The 16523-nt window shown below is 43.8% G+C and overlaps 1 protein-coding gene across 1 annotated transcript in view; it reads left to right on the top strand.

Moving 5' to 3' along the window:
- LOC306977344 (contactin-associated protein-like 4) overlaps positions 1-16523 on the top strand; it is a 330278-nt gene that overhangs the window by 158335 nt on the left and 155420 nt on the right. The window contains exons 8-9 of the mRNA XM_079575645.1: positions 845-1106; positions 1387-1536. Coding sequence (XP_079431771.1) covers positions 845-1106; positions 1387-1536 — 412 coding nt within the window. The remainder of the gene's footprint in view (positions 1-844; positions 1107-1386; positions 1537-16523) is intronic.

A 16523-nucleotide genomic window follows, 5' to 3' on the forward strand; every position in this document is an offset into this window, starting at 1 on the left:
CTCATTAATAAAATAAGAATCAAATCATAACATAAAACATAATAACATCATTAAATCGCAAAGGTACTGCTATGGTATGCTATCGTTATATGAATCCCACCTCCTGAAAGTGCACATTGTCGTTGTGTCCTTGGGCAAGACACTTCACCCACATTGCCCCCAGTGTCTGCGTACATTGGTGTATGAATGAGAGTATGAATGGGTGAGTGGATCCTTACTGTAAAGCGCTTTGAGTGCCTAATGTAGGTGGAAAAGCGCTATATAAGTTGAGACCATTTACCATTTACCATGAATGTTAAAAACAAGCGAAATAGCGTTGTATTGAAGACTGTGACCAAAAGTAACATTCACTTCAATAAAGCAGTGACTTTATCATCAGCTGCGCTTCTTCACTGGGGGCAGCCATTGTTGTTTTCATCTGTATCGGAACTCGGACCACTCTTATCATCTCAGAGTTTACAAGTTGTAATTATCAGTTCGAGCAGCCTTTACAAGGCATTTTTCCTAGTCGGCGGTCACCATTTCCTTTGCCTGGAGTTAAGGCTCAGTGACTGAACTCTGGAGCTTCTTAGATTTCAAGGAATGAAATGTTATGGTGACATTTATGTTTGTGTCTTCATATACAGCAGAAGGCAAACCGAAGTTCAGCTGTATTTGTACTGCAGTAACCTTTAACATAACCTTTAAAAGCCTATGGACAGGTGTTGCATTAGCGTATAGAAAAGCTATGCATCAGGACGGTTCAGTGTTTATTCACATGCCAACATATGTAAATGACTATTCATCATTTCGCACACTACAACATGAATTCTGTGTAATCCCGCCTGTGCCTCTTCTCCTGCAGGGCAACGTGACCTTCTCCTGCTCCGAGCCGGTGTCTGTGGCCGTGACGTTCGGCCACTCGCTCAGCTTCCTGTCCCTGCAGCCGGGGGCGGGCTCTGGGACGCTCGCCGTGGAGATGCAGATCCGCACGTGGAACCGGGCGGGGCTCCTGGCCACCTCGGCCCTCGCGGTGCGGCAGGGCGCGGTCTGGCTGTACGTGAGCGAGGCCAGGCTGAAGCTGCTGGTCAGACGGCAGCAGCGGAGCGTGGTGGAGCTGAGCGCAGGTAACGGCCTGAGGGTCAGAGCAGCGTGTGCGAGGTCACATATATACACAACATGATAGCGCTTCGGGCTTATTGTGGCCGCAGGGTGGTTATTATGATGGTATAATTCTATGATAATGAACAAGAGTTACCAGGAGGTAGTGGGTGTTTATGTCGCTGTCGTTTGGAGGCGTCTGGAGTGGAGCTGAGCGAACAGGCGGAAGATGTGGAATCTGGGATGAACTTGTTGCCGGAGTAAAACCTGCCCACTAGATAGATACGTGTTTGTGTTCTTGCGTAGGGTCCGGTCTGAACGACGGCCAGTGGCACTCTGTGAAGCTCTCTCTGACCCAGGACATAGTCAGCATCTCGGTGGATGTGGACGAAGGAGCCACAGCCAACATCAATGTCCCCCTGCCCCTCAGCACAGACGCCCAGCTCTACTTCGGAGGTAGGAGACCATGCTTTTGTTTGAAGCTGACATCTGGTCATGTTAAAGTGGAAATAGTCGGCAGAATCTACTTTTGGAGGGCCTATAATACCTAGAATTGACTAACTTGAGCTTTTATCCATCCATCTTCTTCCACCTGTCCGTTGCCGGGTCGTGGGGGCAGCCGTCCGAGCTGCCCATTGCACCAGCCTCTATGGCTCCTCCTGCAGGTGGTGGATCCACGGGAAGACAGCCTCACAATTAAACAGGCCTGTTGGTCTCTCATTAGGGGCTTCTGAACCGCTCTTTGTCTGACCCGTCACCTATAGGACCTATTTGCCATGGGAGACCCTACCAGGGGCACGAAACCCCCGACAACAGAGCTCCAGGATCATTCGACCGCTCAAACCCCTCCACCACGTTAAGGTGGCGGTTCCAGGAGGGGAACTTAAGCTTTTAATCATGTCATAATGTTGTTCCCCTTGAAATTTTAACTTTTTGGTTATGACTGCACATGTTAGTGGACATACATGCATGTTAAAACGCCACGCAAGATTGTAGCCATGGGCTAATTTGCATCCGTTGTCCCACACTTTGTTCACTCAAGCAAACTCTCATTCTCTTCGTTTTAGTGGTAGAGAAAGCCTACGCAGACATGGGGAGAACATGCAAACTCCACACAGAATGGCCCCGCTCTGGTGCGAAACGAGCCCTGGACCTTCTTGCTGTGAAGCACAAGCGCTAACCGCTGCGCTGCCGCGTCGCCTGATATGTACCTGAAGCTGTGTTTTATCCGATCATGTGAATGTTGTCCTTTCTCTTTGCACTTTCTGGATTGTGCAATAGATTGAACCTGGAAATGTCCCCTGCGTTTTTACAAGCCCATAATCCAGGGTTTGCCACATTTACTTTGTAGCCTTAAAGAGGGTTTTGGGCTACGTCCCTTAAAGATGAGGCCACACTATGTACATTTTTTGCCCAATTGTGCTATCATTTTCAGTTGCAGCGACTCTCGTCTGCCATAATCAGTGGTGTAGACTACAGATACGCAGTTAGTATTAGGGCCCGACCCATGTGGAGGTACTTCAGGGGGAGCTTGCTTGAAAAAACAAACAAAAAAAACAGCAGAAACAAAAAAGGGTAAGTCTCTATCACTTATGCTTTTGTCTGCACCATAAAATATCTATAATTGGTATAAAAAACGATTTTCACCGCAATGTTTCTCCGCCCCCTGAGGCCTAGGGAGTTGTGAGAGGGCTCATTTTAAACCTCTGACTAATGCAAAAAAACGGAAAGCCTCTATCACTTTTGGTTCCGGAGATGTCAGCCTTTTGTTTGCCAATATTGGCCACGTATTTCCTCTCCTGAACACGAGTGAAACTTTGAAACTTAAGTTCACATGGCTAATTTGCTGCACCTATAATGTAGATGTCGATAAACTTTATATCTCTCACTTGCCTTACTCGAGCTGCAGAGCTGGTAATGTTGCTCAGTGTTTTCCCCCTGCACAGTCAGTAAGGCTGAGGCTCATCTTAGAGCTGAGAGGGGACTCAAGAAAGAACAATGATCCATTACAATAAACTCACTAGAAAATTCAAGACTACAGAACTGGCCATAATACATCACCAACCTCGCTCTCCCCACAAAATGCCTTTGCTAGCAACGCCATTAGCAACAAAATGGCAGCTTGTTTTTTTCACCAAGCAAATGCACATATCATCTTTTCACTTTTTGTAATTCACCACCTGGATGACCTGCGTGGCCACAGTGCCCATGAGCAGTTTGATAAGCCACACAATTGCATGGTCTGTGCGCTGTAAAGCATGTAAAAGCAAAATCCCTCCACCTGCACCTCGCTTTAAGTCATCTCACTTCAAGTTCACTAGTGCACGTATAAATAATTCACTTTCAGCAGTCCTTAAAACCTATGAGCGATGTGACGTGTCGACAGGCCCGATGATGACGATTTTGAAAAAAGTCTGTGAGGCTCGGGCTGTCAACTGTGTCTCTGAAATACTGAACCAAAGCATTTTTCTGTCAGATATTGGGAAATGGTGTTGGAACCGGGCAGGAAGGAAAGACGGGGTTACGCTTCTCTTCGTTGGCTGCGCAGTGAACACGGCGGCGTAGGGGTTTGCAGTCAAATGGAAAACAATGCAAGCAAACAATGTTGTTCCCATCACCGTTTTAAATACACTAACTGAACTGAGCTTTAATTCCGTGCTTGGAAGTTACCTAAAAGTAGAAACAAGCAAGGCTGTGGGAAACAAGGGTGCTGGTGGATAGTATGTGTATTGCCAGAAATATTTTTAAATAGGAAATAGGCACAGAAAAATGTATTTTGGTTAGGGGGTGCTGAGGGACAAAAACACTTTCTCATGGCTCTGGGGGCTAGATGCAAATCTGTAAGAGGCACAGCCATACTGGAGTTGTCAGGAAAACAAAATAAACGGGAGTGGCGAGTGTCTGTCCCCTCGCACTCTCTCTCCCTCCTGCTTTAGAGTGCACAGGGAGCAGGAGCAGAATCGTCAGGGCAGAAAGCAGAGGTAATGCGAACTCCGGCACAGGGGGGCAGGCTGTGGCCATATGGGACAGGGAGCTCCATAAAGGCATTCTCTGGATCACAAGCTGTAAAACGCTGCTTGTTTTAGCAAACATATTTAAGTAAAAGTGCTGTAAATGTACTCTTTGCTAATGCTAGTGTCAGCTAATCCAGACAGGCAACTAAAATAATAAAATGATATTGGCCCATGTTGAATGTCGGCATGTTTGCTGTTTAAGAATATAAATGATTCATCATATTTTCAATGCACAGGTTGATAATTGATCAGATCACTTTATGTTATGAGTTGTCTGTGTTTATGTAAGCTAACAGCCTGTGTCATGTAGAAAAGTCCAGGGATTCTTGTTTAATGTAGCCTGGCCTTAGCCGTCCGTAAACTCTGGTCAATTCTAATTTCCCTACATGAACGTCTGGGTCTGATCTCAGTGGCCACGTTACAGCAGTTAAATTTCAACCTGCCATTCAGCGAGAGGGGAGGCGGGTATTGTAGGTCAGTGGTTCTCAACCTTTTGGAACCACGACCCCCAACAGGTAAAGGGTTCATGACCCCCCGCCCGGGTCACACCGTGAGATATAGGAACATTAGCCTATATAATTCTTAAAAAACAAAGAAAAAAACAAATGGCTGAAATAAAATTCCTTCAAACTACGAACAAATAATGGCACTCTGGTAAAACAGCAAACACATGCTAGAATAAAACATTAGATTATATGCTAATGAAAATATGTTTATTTTATCTAAAAGCTAGCCCAAATTTGTCTTGCGACCCGCTTGCGGGACCCGACCCCCAGGTTGGGAACCACTGTTGTAGGTGACGGCAAGCATTTGCGCCGATTTGCTGGTTGTAGAAACGAAAGTAATGGAAACTCTTCAATCCGTTCTGGCTCGGCTTTGGAATGTGCAGGAATGCCCTAAGAGTTATGATAGAGTTATGATCACTCACTCGGGCGCATTACATACGACCAAACGCTAGCGAAAAGCAGATCCAGTCGTTTCAAAGGAGTTCACCCCTCCCACCTGATAACGGAGCTCAATTGTGAAAGGATCTGGTAAAACCAGGCTATGTTTAATTTTACCGTCAGTGTTGGGGAGAATACTTTGAAATTGTATTTAGTTGCAGAATACCGAACACTCCACTGAATGCAGTTCTTCTACATATGTATTCTAAATCCACATATGCAGTTGCGACCAAACATTTTATCCATAGAAACCCCCTTGTTATGTAACATCTCGTTTACAATAAAAAGACCATTCACTTTTCACTCAGCCATTTTTAAAGCAGTACTAAGTAACTCTTGCCCCTCGAGGCCATAAGCGCAACTGCAGGTGTCGTAGCAAGTTGCGATTTTTTAACTTAGTGTTTATTGGGGCCTCCGGTCCGGTGGCAGTCAAGTTGCAATTGTGGTTTTCTGGCCACAGACACCAGAGGGAGATAAAAGACCCCCCAATCATCCCATCAATACTTGTATTACCCCCAGAGGGACTACGGAAAGGATTAATGAAGGTAAACAAGTTACTTAGTACTGCTTTAAGAACATCTAGTGGTAAAAATCTGAATTGAGAATTAAGACTCACAATTTGAGCGTAGCCTCTCAAACCTGTGACATGTGCCTTAGTTTTAGGTGACAGTAATCTTCTAAATTGAACATGTGGACTCAAAAAAAAAAATGTAATTCAACTACAGCTCCGTGCACAGCGTACCCTCCTCCACAGAGCAATCAATCATCTCCCCCCGTGACTGAAATGGAATCAAACACATTTACGCACAAAAGAAATACAAAATACGATTTTTCTCCCTCTGCAAATATAGCCTCTCACATTTCCTGGCACATTTGAAGAGCCGGGTCTATTAATTAGAGCGTCAGCCGCTCGTCTCTCACGAAATCCCCCTTTGAGGCGGCGAGAGTGAAACGTGGGTATGAGCCGTGTGTCATCTGCTGTAGGACGTACCACTTTGAGCTCGCTGTAATTGGAGCAAGCAGCAGCCCCCGAGCTAGCTACTCCCCACCGCCAGTGCCCAGGACCGGCCCAAAAGAGGAGAGGGAAGGAGAACGGAGAAACCCGGAGTCAGCATCACACAGCAGCAGGGAAACGGGCCCATGGTGCAACAAACTGTCTATTAGACTTACAATAGGCGGCAATTAAAACGTCCCCGCAAGCAAGAAATACGGAAAGGGAGTAGTGGAGCGTATGGGCCAGAACAATATGGCCACCTGTTTGAGTGAAAGTAGGGCTGAAACTTGGCCCCAATCACTTTAAATGTGGTCAGGACAGTGCACATTAATGAACTTTGGACGATTACAGAACAAGAATGATGCTTTTTTTGCAGATATTTTGTAAAAGCCTTGTGTGGAATTTCTCACATTTCTGCCTAAATTGGTCATAAAATGTGGTCTGATTTTCATCAAAATCATAAGAATGAGTAAACAGTGTCTGCTTTAACTAACACCACCCAAACATTTACATTTGATCATATTTTCATTGGCCATAAAATGTAAACATTCACAGGACAGGGAGGAATAAGTAAGTACACCGCCTGAATCTCACTGAACTGCAGCAGTTTTGTAAAGAGGAAAGGTCCAAGATTCATCCTGATCATTGTGAGCGTCTAATCTGCAACTACAGAAAAGCAGTTATTGCTGCAAAAGAAGGATCAGCAGATATTTAATACAGGGGTTCACTTATTCCATGCATGTTGTGAATGTCTTTTTTCAGTTTTTCTGCAAAATACCGTGATAAACTTGTGAATTATAAAATGTGCTATCATCGATATGAAAATTAATTCACAAGTTTATCAAGACATTTTGCAGAAAAACAGTGTGGAATAAGCAATAACTGTTTTTCTGTATTTGCAGATTAAACGCTCACAACGATCAGGAACAATCTTGGACCTTTCCTCTTTACAAAATTGCTGCAGTTCAGTGAGGTTCAGGGGATGTACTTACTTTTTCCACGCTCTCCTGTGAATGTTTACATGTTATGGCCAATAACAATATGATAAAATGTAAATGTTTTGGTGGTATTAGTTAAAGCAGACACTGTTTATTCATTCTTATGATTTTGATGAAACGATCAGACCACATTTCGTGACCAATTTAGGCAGAAATGTTATAAATTCCACACAGTGTACTCACTTTTTCTCACCACATATGTACCTACTCCACAGACACAAAAAAGGTTATGGCCTTCAAGTGCTAACATGGTGTTTGCTAAAGCCTCAGTAGATGTTCCCATCATGCTGAATAAGTCCAGTCACATGTCAGTCATTTTGTCCAAATTGTGGGGATGCTTTATCTTCTTTTGGTGAACCTTGGTGATTTGAATAATATTTAAGTGCTGATTATGATAATAAATGAATAGCCTAAATATAATTGTTAAACTGGTTTAGGTGAAAATGTAGAATAACCTCAGACTAGTTTAATGTTATGTTTTTTTATGACGCTGTGTCTGTAGTGTTTTGCACAGATGAAATTACGATGTAGTTAGCATTTAGCCTCGCCCAGCATATTCCTATGGACCCAAACGGGGGTGAAGTTAGAAGCGACCAAGCTCTTCCATGTTTTCCCCTATTTAAATACAGTTACGTGAATAGTTACACGATCCAAGTATAGGCACACAAAATTAAAGATGTCAATTTTTAAGCGGATAAAAAAGGGTACTATATATTATAAGGCGTAATAACACCTTAGGAGCACTTCGACGTCCGCGCGGTAATATCTTCACTCCTAAAGAATTCTGAAGATTTTACGTGTGTATACAAGCAGAAGCAAGTCAGATTGAATATTTGTAATGCAATTTTAATGCCCAAATACTATTTTAATGCAGAGGGAAAAAATGCTGCAGATTTAATTTTTTCAAGATTTGCAAACATTTCATCAAACAGAGGAAAGAAAAAGTACTGTTGAGCCAAAAAAATACTCAATTTCAGCCCAAACTGCTACTGAATATGTTTTAGGCCATCATTTTTGGTATTTTTGATTACCTTATATGTCTCGCTCATCCTAGTATTGTGTATGTGTGGGTTCAGTATTGCATTGATAAAGTAGAAGTATGTAAATTAACAGAGATGGTCACATGGAAGTACAGATAGGAGACAGGATCATGCCCTGATGAAGTCCTGGTTCAGCTCCACTTTTAGCCCTGGTTTAGAGTCTGATGCAGGGCCTCAGTAGGCAGAGGGTCAGTCTCATAATCTGAAGGTCGTGAGTTCAAGTCTCACATGGGGCACAGCCTTTTACTCAAACTCTGTCCTTTCACCGAACAAACATGGTTTAAACTCCACAACAAAGGCCTTTAGAACAAAGATTAAGTAGGAGAATAGCCCCAGAATAGCCCTGGTTTGTTCCCACATTAGTAACCATTTAGCACCAGTTTTCCCCCTCTTTAGCCCAGGTTTAGTCCAGGTTTAGTCCCAGTTTCGAGTCTGATCCTGAGCCTCGTTGGCGCAGTAGGCAGCGCGTCAGTCTCATAATCTGAAGGTCGTGAGTTCGATACTCACACGGGGCACAGTCTTTTACACAAACTCTGTCCTTTCACCGAACAAACATGGTTTAAGCTCCACAAGCTCGTCATTTGTGTTTCATGAACCAGGCTCACACTGAGTCTGAATCACGACTGTGCAGTGCAGATGACACATTAGACACAATGCTTGCTAAAACATAGTAAACACAATTCTATTTATGATCTTCTTTCTTTATTTTTATTTATCACTTCCTTATTGGACAACAACAGGAAGTGACATAGATAGAGGACAACTGCTGGCGCAGCTTTGAGTAATCTTTGGCTCAATCTTTGGTCCAGCCCCAATCATAGTATTGGCCCCCGAGTCGTCTGTGAAACTTACATGGCTGCTCAATCTCCTCCTACGAAGCTTGTTCCTCCACAGAGCTCCAGAGCTTAAGCGATATTTAGAAAAAATGAAACTCTTTGGAGTCAGGCTTTTAAGTTTAAATTCTAGGGAGGTCTGAAGTCCCATTAGAATCCTGTCTACCAAGTGTCTTTTGGAGTCGCCCCTGGTCACAAGGGGGTTGGTATTACAGAAATGTCAGCTCCCCACCATGAGGACCATAGAGAAGCACGTTCCTCGCCCATTGAGTAAAAAGCTGTGCCCCGTGTGAGGCTCGAACTCACGACCTTCAGATTATGAGACTGACGCGCTGCCTACTGCGCCAACGAGGCCCTGGGTCACAACCCAAACTGGGACTATACCTGTGCTAAACCTGTGCTAAAGAGGGGCAAAAACTGGTGCTATATGGTTGCTAATGTGGGAATAAACCAGGGCTATTCTGGGGCTAATCTCCTCCTTAATCTTTGTTCTGAAGGCCTTTGTTCTGGAGCTTAAACCATGTTTGTTCGGTGAAAGGTGAAAGGACAGAGTTTGAGTAGAAGTCCGTGCCCCGTGTGAGGCTCAAGCTCACGACCTTCAAATTATGAGACTGAAGCGCTGCCTACTGCGCCAACGAGGCCTTGAATCAGATTATAAACCAGGGCTGAAACTAGGGCTGAAAAGAGTGTCAGCTTTAACTAATTTACTAACATTTATCCAAACATTTACATTTGATCATATTTTCATTGGCCATAACATGTAAACATTCACGGGACAGGGGGGTATAAGTGAGTACACCACCTGAATCTCACTGAACTGCAGCAGTTTTATAAAGAGGAAAGGTCCAAGATTCATCCTGATAACAATATGATCAAATGTAAATGTTTTGGTGGTATTAGTTAAAGCAGACACTGTTTATTCATTCTTATGATTTTGATGAAACGATCAGACCACATTTCGTGACCAATTTAGACCAATTTAAATTCCACACAGTGTACTCACTTTTTCTCACCACTGTATGTACCTACTCCACAGACACAAAAAAGGTTATGGCCATCAAGTGCTAACATGGTGTCTGCTAAAGCCTCTGTAGATGTTCCCATCATGCTGAATAAGTCCAGTCACATGTCAGTCATTTTGTTCAAATTGTGGGGATGCTTTATCTTCTTTTGGTGAACCTTGGTGATTTGAATAATATTTAAGTGCTGATTATGATAATACATGAATAGCCTAAATGTAATTGTTAAACTGGTTTAGGTGAAAATGTAGAATAACTTGAGACTAGTTTAATGTTATGTTTTTTTTATGACGCTGTGTCTGTAGTGTTTTGCACAGATGAAATTACGATGTAGTTAGCATTTAGCCTCGCCCAGCATATTCCTATGGACCCAAACGGGGTGAAGTTAGAGGCGACCAAGCTCTTCCATGTTTTCCCCTATTTAAATACAGTTACGTGAATATTATAAGGCGTAATAACACCTAAGGAGCACTTCGACGTCCGTGCAGTAATATCTTCACTCCTAAAGAATTCTGAGGATATTACGTGTGTATACAAGCAGAAGCAAGTCAGATTGAATACTTGTAATGCAATTTTAATGCCCAAATACTATTTTAATGACACAAACGCAGAGGGAAGAAATACTGCACATTTAATTTTTTCAAGATTTGCAAACATTTCATCAGAGGAAAGAAAAATGTACTGTTGAGCCAAAAAATGTGCTCAATTTCAGCCCAAACTGCTACTGAATATGTTTTAGGCCATCATTTTTGGTATTTTTGATTACCTTATACGTCTCGCTCATCCTAGTATTGTGTATGTGTGTGTTCAGTATTGCATTGATAAAGTAGAAGTATGTAAAGTAACAGAGATGGTCACATGGAAAAGCAGATAGGAGACAGGATCATGCCCTGATGAAGTCCTGGTTCAGCGCCACTTTTAGCCCTGGTTTAGAGTCTGATGCAGGGCCTCAGTAGGCAGAGCGTCAGTCTCATAATCTGAAGGTCGTGAGTTCGAGTCTCACATGGGGCACAGCCTTTAACTCAAACTCTGTCCTTTCACCGAACAAACATGGTTTAAGCTCCACAACAAAGGCCTTTAGAACAGAGATTAAGGAGGAGATTAGCTCCAGAATAGCCCTGGTTTGTTCCCACATTAGTTACCATTTAGCACCAGTTTTCCCCCTCTTTAGCCCAGGTTTAGTCCAGGTTTAGTCCCAGTTTAGTGTATGATCCTGAGCCTCGTTGGCGCAGTAGGCAGCGCGTCAGTCTCATAATCTGAAGGTCGTGAGTTCGAGCCTCACACGGGGCACAGTCTTTTACACAAACTCTGTCCTTTCACCGAACAAACATGGTTTAAGCTCCACAAGCTCGTCATTTGTGTTTCATGAACCAGGCTCACACTGAGTCTGAAACACGACTGTGCAGTGCAGATTAGACACGCTTGCTAAAACATAGTTAACACAATTCTATTTATGATCTTCCTGAAGATTGTACCCAGCTTTTCCTTCTTTATTTTTATTCATCACTTCCTTATTGGACAACAACAGGAAGTGACATAGATTGAGGACAACTGCTGGCACAGCTTTGAGTAATCTTTGGCTCTTCTCCAGTGGCTATTCCTCTAGTGATGGGATTTACAGCTCTTTACTGGGAGCGGAGTCTTTGGCTGCATCTGAAAACATCTAATTATAGCCTCTATGTCCTAACCCTAGCTCCTGATCCTTAACCTTTCATGAGGTCAACTGTTATGCTCCGTCCACACCAAACTCGTTTTGGCGCCTCCAAAGCGTCAGGTTTACATTTAAAATACATGGAGGACGCGCCTCCGGGGGGCGTCAGGATGTCCCGCAGCGCGTCACGCGCCTCCTCTGCGGCGCGTTTTGAGGATTTTCGCGCTTGGTGAGCGTTTGACGCGCCTCCAGGGCGTCGAGCGCGGCCGACGCTCGAGTTGGGAAATGTTGAACTTTTTGGCGAAATTCGCGAGCGTCGACTAATCAGGAGCTTTCTCCCCATAGTGACGTACGTTGTAGCTGAGCCACCGGGGCAGATTCTACGCCAGCCCCACAGATGTAAACAAGTCGCAAGTCACGGACGTAGCTTCTTTGTGAACCGGAGCTACAGCAGCTCTGGGACTCTGGGAAAGACACATCAGTGCTTCTTTATCTAAACACCCAGGATTAGAGGCGGCGACAAGAAAGGTTATTTCAGAGGCTGAATCTGCGCTGGGAATGTGTTTGAGCCTCGAGGACGCCTGTTGTAGCATTACCACCGGAGAAAGCTAATGCTAAGCTAAACCTCCGGTCCTCACGTGAAAACAAGAAATATGCACAAATAAAGTCAATAAAGAACAATGATCACGCACTGAGCTGGGCTGATGTTGTAGTTTATTACTCACATCATCTACAATTAGCTCCGGGAGAAAACCATAGCTTGTTGGCTCAGTTAGCTCGCATTGAGCTCCGGTTTTCTCCCATGATAACAAGCATTAATAACGTCAATGAAGCCGTAATGACAAAGAGCAGGCTTTATGACGATCACACACTGAGCCGGCCTTCACGCATTTGTGGTTTATTGCAGACTTTTAATCAACAATGAGATGTAGCAGGTGTATTTTTCAGGCAACAGCTGCTTCCAAGATGCTACGAACGCACTCTGAGCTGACGCGCGGCCAGAGCGTCTGACGCTCGGTGACATTTGTGACGAGCGTCTGACTTCAATAAGCACAGGCGTCCAACAACGGGCGTGACGCGCGTTTTTGACGCCCAAATCGAGTTTGGTGTGGACGGAGCATTAGATCTCTATGCAGTTAGTGAACTAGAGCTTCAGCAGCATTTGCCCAATTTGACCGTCCTTACCCAGGGGAAGGGGAAGTGACATCACTGACAGCTGTTCTTCTTCTTCTTTGAGGTTATTAGCGGACTGCAAGCCAAACAAAAGCGCATGCTGCCACCTACTGTATTGCATATGCAACTACATAGTGTCCAAATCCGAATTGGTCTGACAGACGGATGGGGCCCTGGGGATTCGTTCATTTCAAAGAGACATTCAAAAGACTGGATCTTTTTAATATAACATTTTAATCACAACATCTACGAGGTGATTGAAATAATCTAAAATTACAATGGGACTGATATATACTCTTTGAAAAATGTGTTTTGGAATAAAATCTTGCGCCACAACTAAAAATGACTGAAAACATGAGAGAGAGATCCAGTTCGAACCGTTCACCTTAAAGAGTCGTTCAAAAGAGCCGGTCAGTCATGAATGTCACAGCACTACTTTCCTCACCTCTCCATCTGAAGAGCTTAATCCTCTCATGGCGAAGTTAAAACACTTGCTCGATCTGGTTCAATCACTCTTAGCCTTGGTTTGCAACTGTCCCGGGGCCTCGTTGGCGCAGTAGGCAGCGCGTCAGTCTCATAATCTGAAGGTCGTGAGTTCGAGCCTCACACGGGGCACAGCCTTTTACTCAAACGTTGTCCTTTCACCGAACAAACATGGTTTAAGCTCCACAACAAAGAGCTTTGAAACAACAGCCCCAGACCAGTCACTGAGTCTGTGTTGATGTAGGAGATGAGTCCCCCTTTTAGCCCAGCCCAAATCCCTTTAAGACACATATTAACAGTTACTTTAACTGTTATATGACAGGTTTTAATGCTTTTGAAAATATGACTTATTTATTAAAGGATAACACCAGTTTTTTATTTGACTTTTTAAGCTGCTGACAGGAAGTGACAGAGATGAAGGTAAAGTTCAGAGCAGTTTGACTCATTTCCCATTGACTTAACATGGTTGGCACAGCAACAGTTTAAAATTGTCGTCTTCTATCTATGCCACTTCCTGTTGGTGTCCAATAAGGAAGTGAAAATATTCACCGTATTCCGGAAGTTTGCGTGGGCACCGCCATGAATTCGGCCCGCCACTTTCCTCCTATAAGTTAACATCAATTACAATCAAATACAACACGAATACAAATACATTTTCAGCCGCGCAGAGAAACGGTGCAGTGTTGACATGTTGGTGAAAATGAAAAACATTGGACATTTACACAAATCACTCTACTAAACAGATCAGATCAGATTTTAGCAGCGAACATTTGACCTCATTCTCTGTTTAAATGAACGGGCTTCGGGCTCTACCAGGAGAGTCAATACCAGAGGTGGGTATAAGTCACTAAATGCAAGTCTCGGGTCAAGTCCAAGTCGTGAAGGTCCAAGTCCCAAGCAAGTCCAAGTCAATCGGTCATGGGCTCAAGTCAAGTCAAGTCAAGTCATAGCTTTTGTCAAGTCAAGTCAAGTCTTGCTTTAGCCGGCAAGTGACCTCATGTCACAAATGCCAGTGTGTCTACTTTTCATGTGTTTAATCTTGAAAATAATAAGTGCTTTCTCAAGATACCGTAATTTTGAAAATTTAGGCTAAAATCAAACTTTTAAAAACTCATGGATTTGGATTTAAAGTCTAATTAATATTTAGACGCCACAACATTCAAAATATATGTATTATAAATAAACAGTCTATGTACAAAATTGCTGGGACAGCATTTTAAGTTAGTTTCTGGCAGTTTTTCTGTCAGTGGTTCCCCTGTAATGCCCCAGCCCCTGTATACTCGGATTCGCCCCTGCTCAAAGTAGATTCCGTGTAGCCTTCAGTCCCGCTGTCACTGGGCTGTGTGCGGATGTGTAATATAATCACTAAATGCTGTAAACTTTGTGTGAACGCCTTAAAACATCGAAAAGCCCCAAGATTTCTGTTGATTAATCAGCTCTTACGCATCGTGGTTCTGGACCTCCACCTCTTCACTCTGTTTAGAAAACTTTTAATGCACGTATTTCGACCTCGTATTTCCTCCTGCCTTTACGCGCTGTATTGATTAGAAGCGCTGTGTCAGGAAACCGAACACGCATGGCTAATTACCATATGTAAACATAGATGCGCCGTTTTTACGCAATGAATCCCAATCTTTCGACAGTTTCACTCACGTAAATAATAACTATAAATTTACAGCGAGTCATTGAGAGTCACTGGCCTCAAGTCCATTTTAAGTCTCGAGTCACAAACAGCAAGTCCCAAGTCAAGTCTTTTTGCAGCTTTGGTCAAGTAAGTCTCAAGTCCCTAAAATTGCGACTCGAGTCTGACTCGAGTCAAGTCATGTGACTCGAGTCTCCCACCTCTGGTCAATACTGTATAAAGGAAGTGTCGAGACAAAGCAAAAAGAGGCAAAAATGGCCAAACTAAAGAATACTGGGTACAATCTTTTGCAAGATCTTAAATATAATTGTGTTAACTATGTTTTCGGCCTGATTCCATTTCCAAAGTTGTGATTCAGACTCCGTGTGAGCCTGGTTCATGAAACACAAATGACGAGCTTGTGGAGCTTAAACCATGTTTGTTCGGTGAAAGGACAGAGTTTGAGTAAAAGCATAGATATTATAATTAGAGATAGATGATTACCCATTCAGCCCCATTCATAGTAATGGCCCCTGAGTCGTCTGTGAAACTTTCATGGCTGCTCAATCTCCTCCTACGAAGCCTGTTCCTTGAAAGGGCAAAAAGGCAGCGCCTCCACAGAGCTTCAGAGCTTAAGCGATTTTTAGAAAAAATGAAACTCTTTGGAGCCAGGCTTTTAAGTTTAAATTCTAGGGAGGTCTGAAGTCCCATTAGAATCCTGTCTACCAAGTGTCTTTTGGAGTCGCCCCTGGTCACAAGGGGGTTGGTATTACAGAAATGTCAGCTCCCCACCATGAGGACCATAGAGAAGCACGTTCCTCGCCCATTGAGTAAAAAGCTGTGCCCCGTGTGAGGCTCGAACTCACGACCTTCAGATTATGAGACTGACACGCTGCCTACTGCGCCAACGAGGCCCTGGGTCACAACCTAAACTGGGACTATACCTGTGCTAAACCTGTGCTAAAGACGGGCAAAAACGGGTGCTAAATGGTTGCTAATGTGGGAATAAACCAGGGCTATTCTGGGGCTAATCTCCTCCTTAATCTTTGTTCTAAAGGCCTTTGTTGTGGATCTTAAACCATGTTTGTTCGGTGAAAGGACAGAGTTTGAGTAAAAGGCTGTGCCCCGTGTGAGGCTCGAACTCACGACCTTCAGATTATGAGACTGACGCGCTGCCTACTGCGCCAACGAGGCCCCGGGCACCGTCCTAAACTGGGACTAAACCTGAGCTATTCCGGGGCTAATCTCCTCCATAATCTTTGTTCTAAAGGCCTTTGTTCTGGAGCTTGAACTGTGTTTGTTTAGTGAACGGACAGCATTTGAGTAAAAGGCTGTGCCCCGTGTGAGGCTCGAACTCACGACCTTCAGATTATGAGACTGACGCGCGGCCTACTGCGCCAACGAGGCCCTGGATCAGTTTCTAAACCAGGGCTGAAACTGGGGCTGAACCAGAGAAAGTGATTTGACTTCGCCATGAGAGGATTAAGTTTAGCGAGAGATGGATTGTTTATTAGTTGTGTTCTATGTAATAACCTTATTTATGAGGAAGCTACATGGATTGACCCAAAGATAAATCTAACAAAGTGTTTGAAGGGAAAATAACATGAATGTAAGTGCAATTTTAAACACACAACACACCTACAGCACAGGGAATGCTTTATCTCAGAGAGGCC

The sequence above is a fragment of the Gobius niger genome (assembly GCF_951799975.1).
Source record: "Gobius niger genome assembly, chromosome: 17".
Classification (NCBI taxonomy): Eukaryota; Metazoa; Chordata; class Actinopteri; order Gobiiformes; family Gobiidae; genus Gobius; species Gobius niger.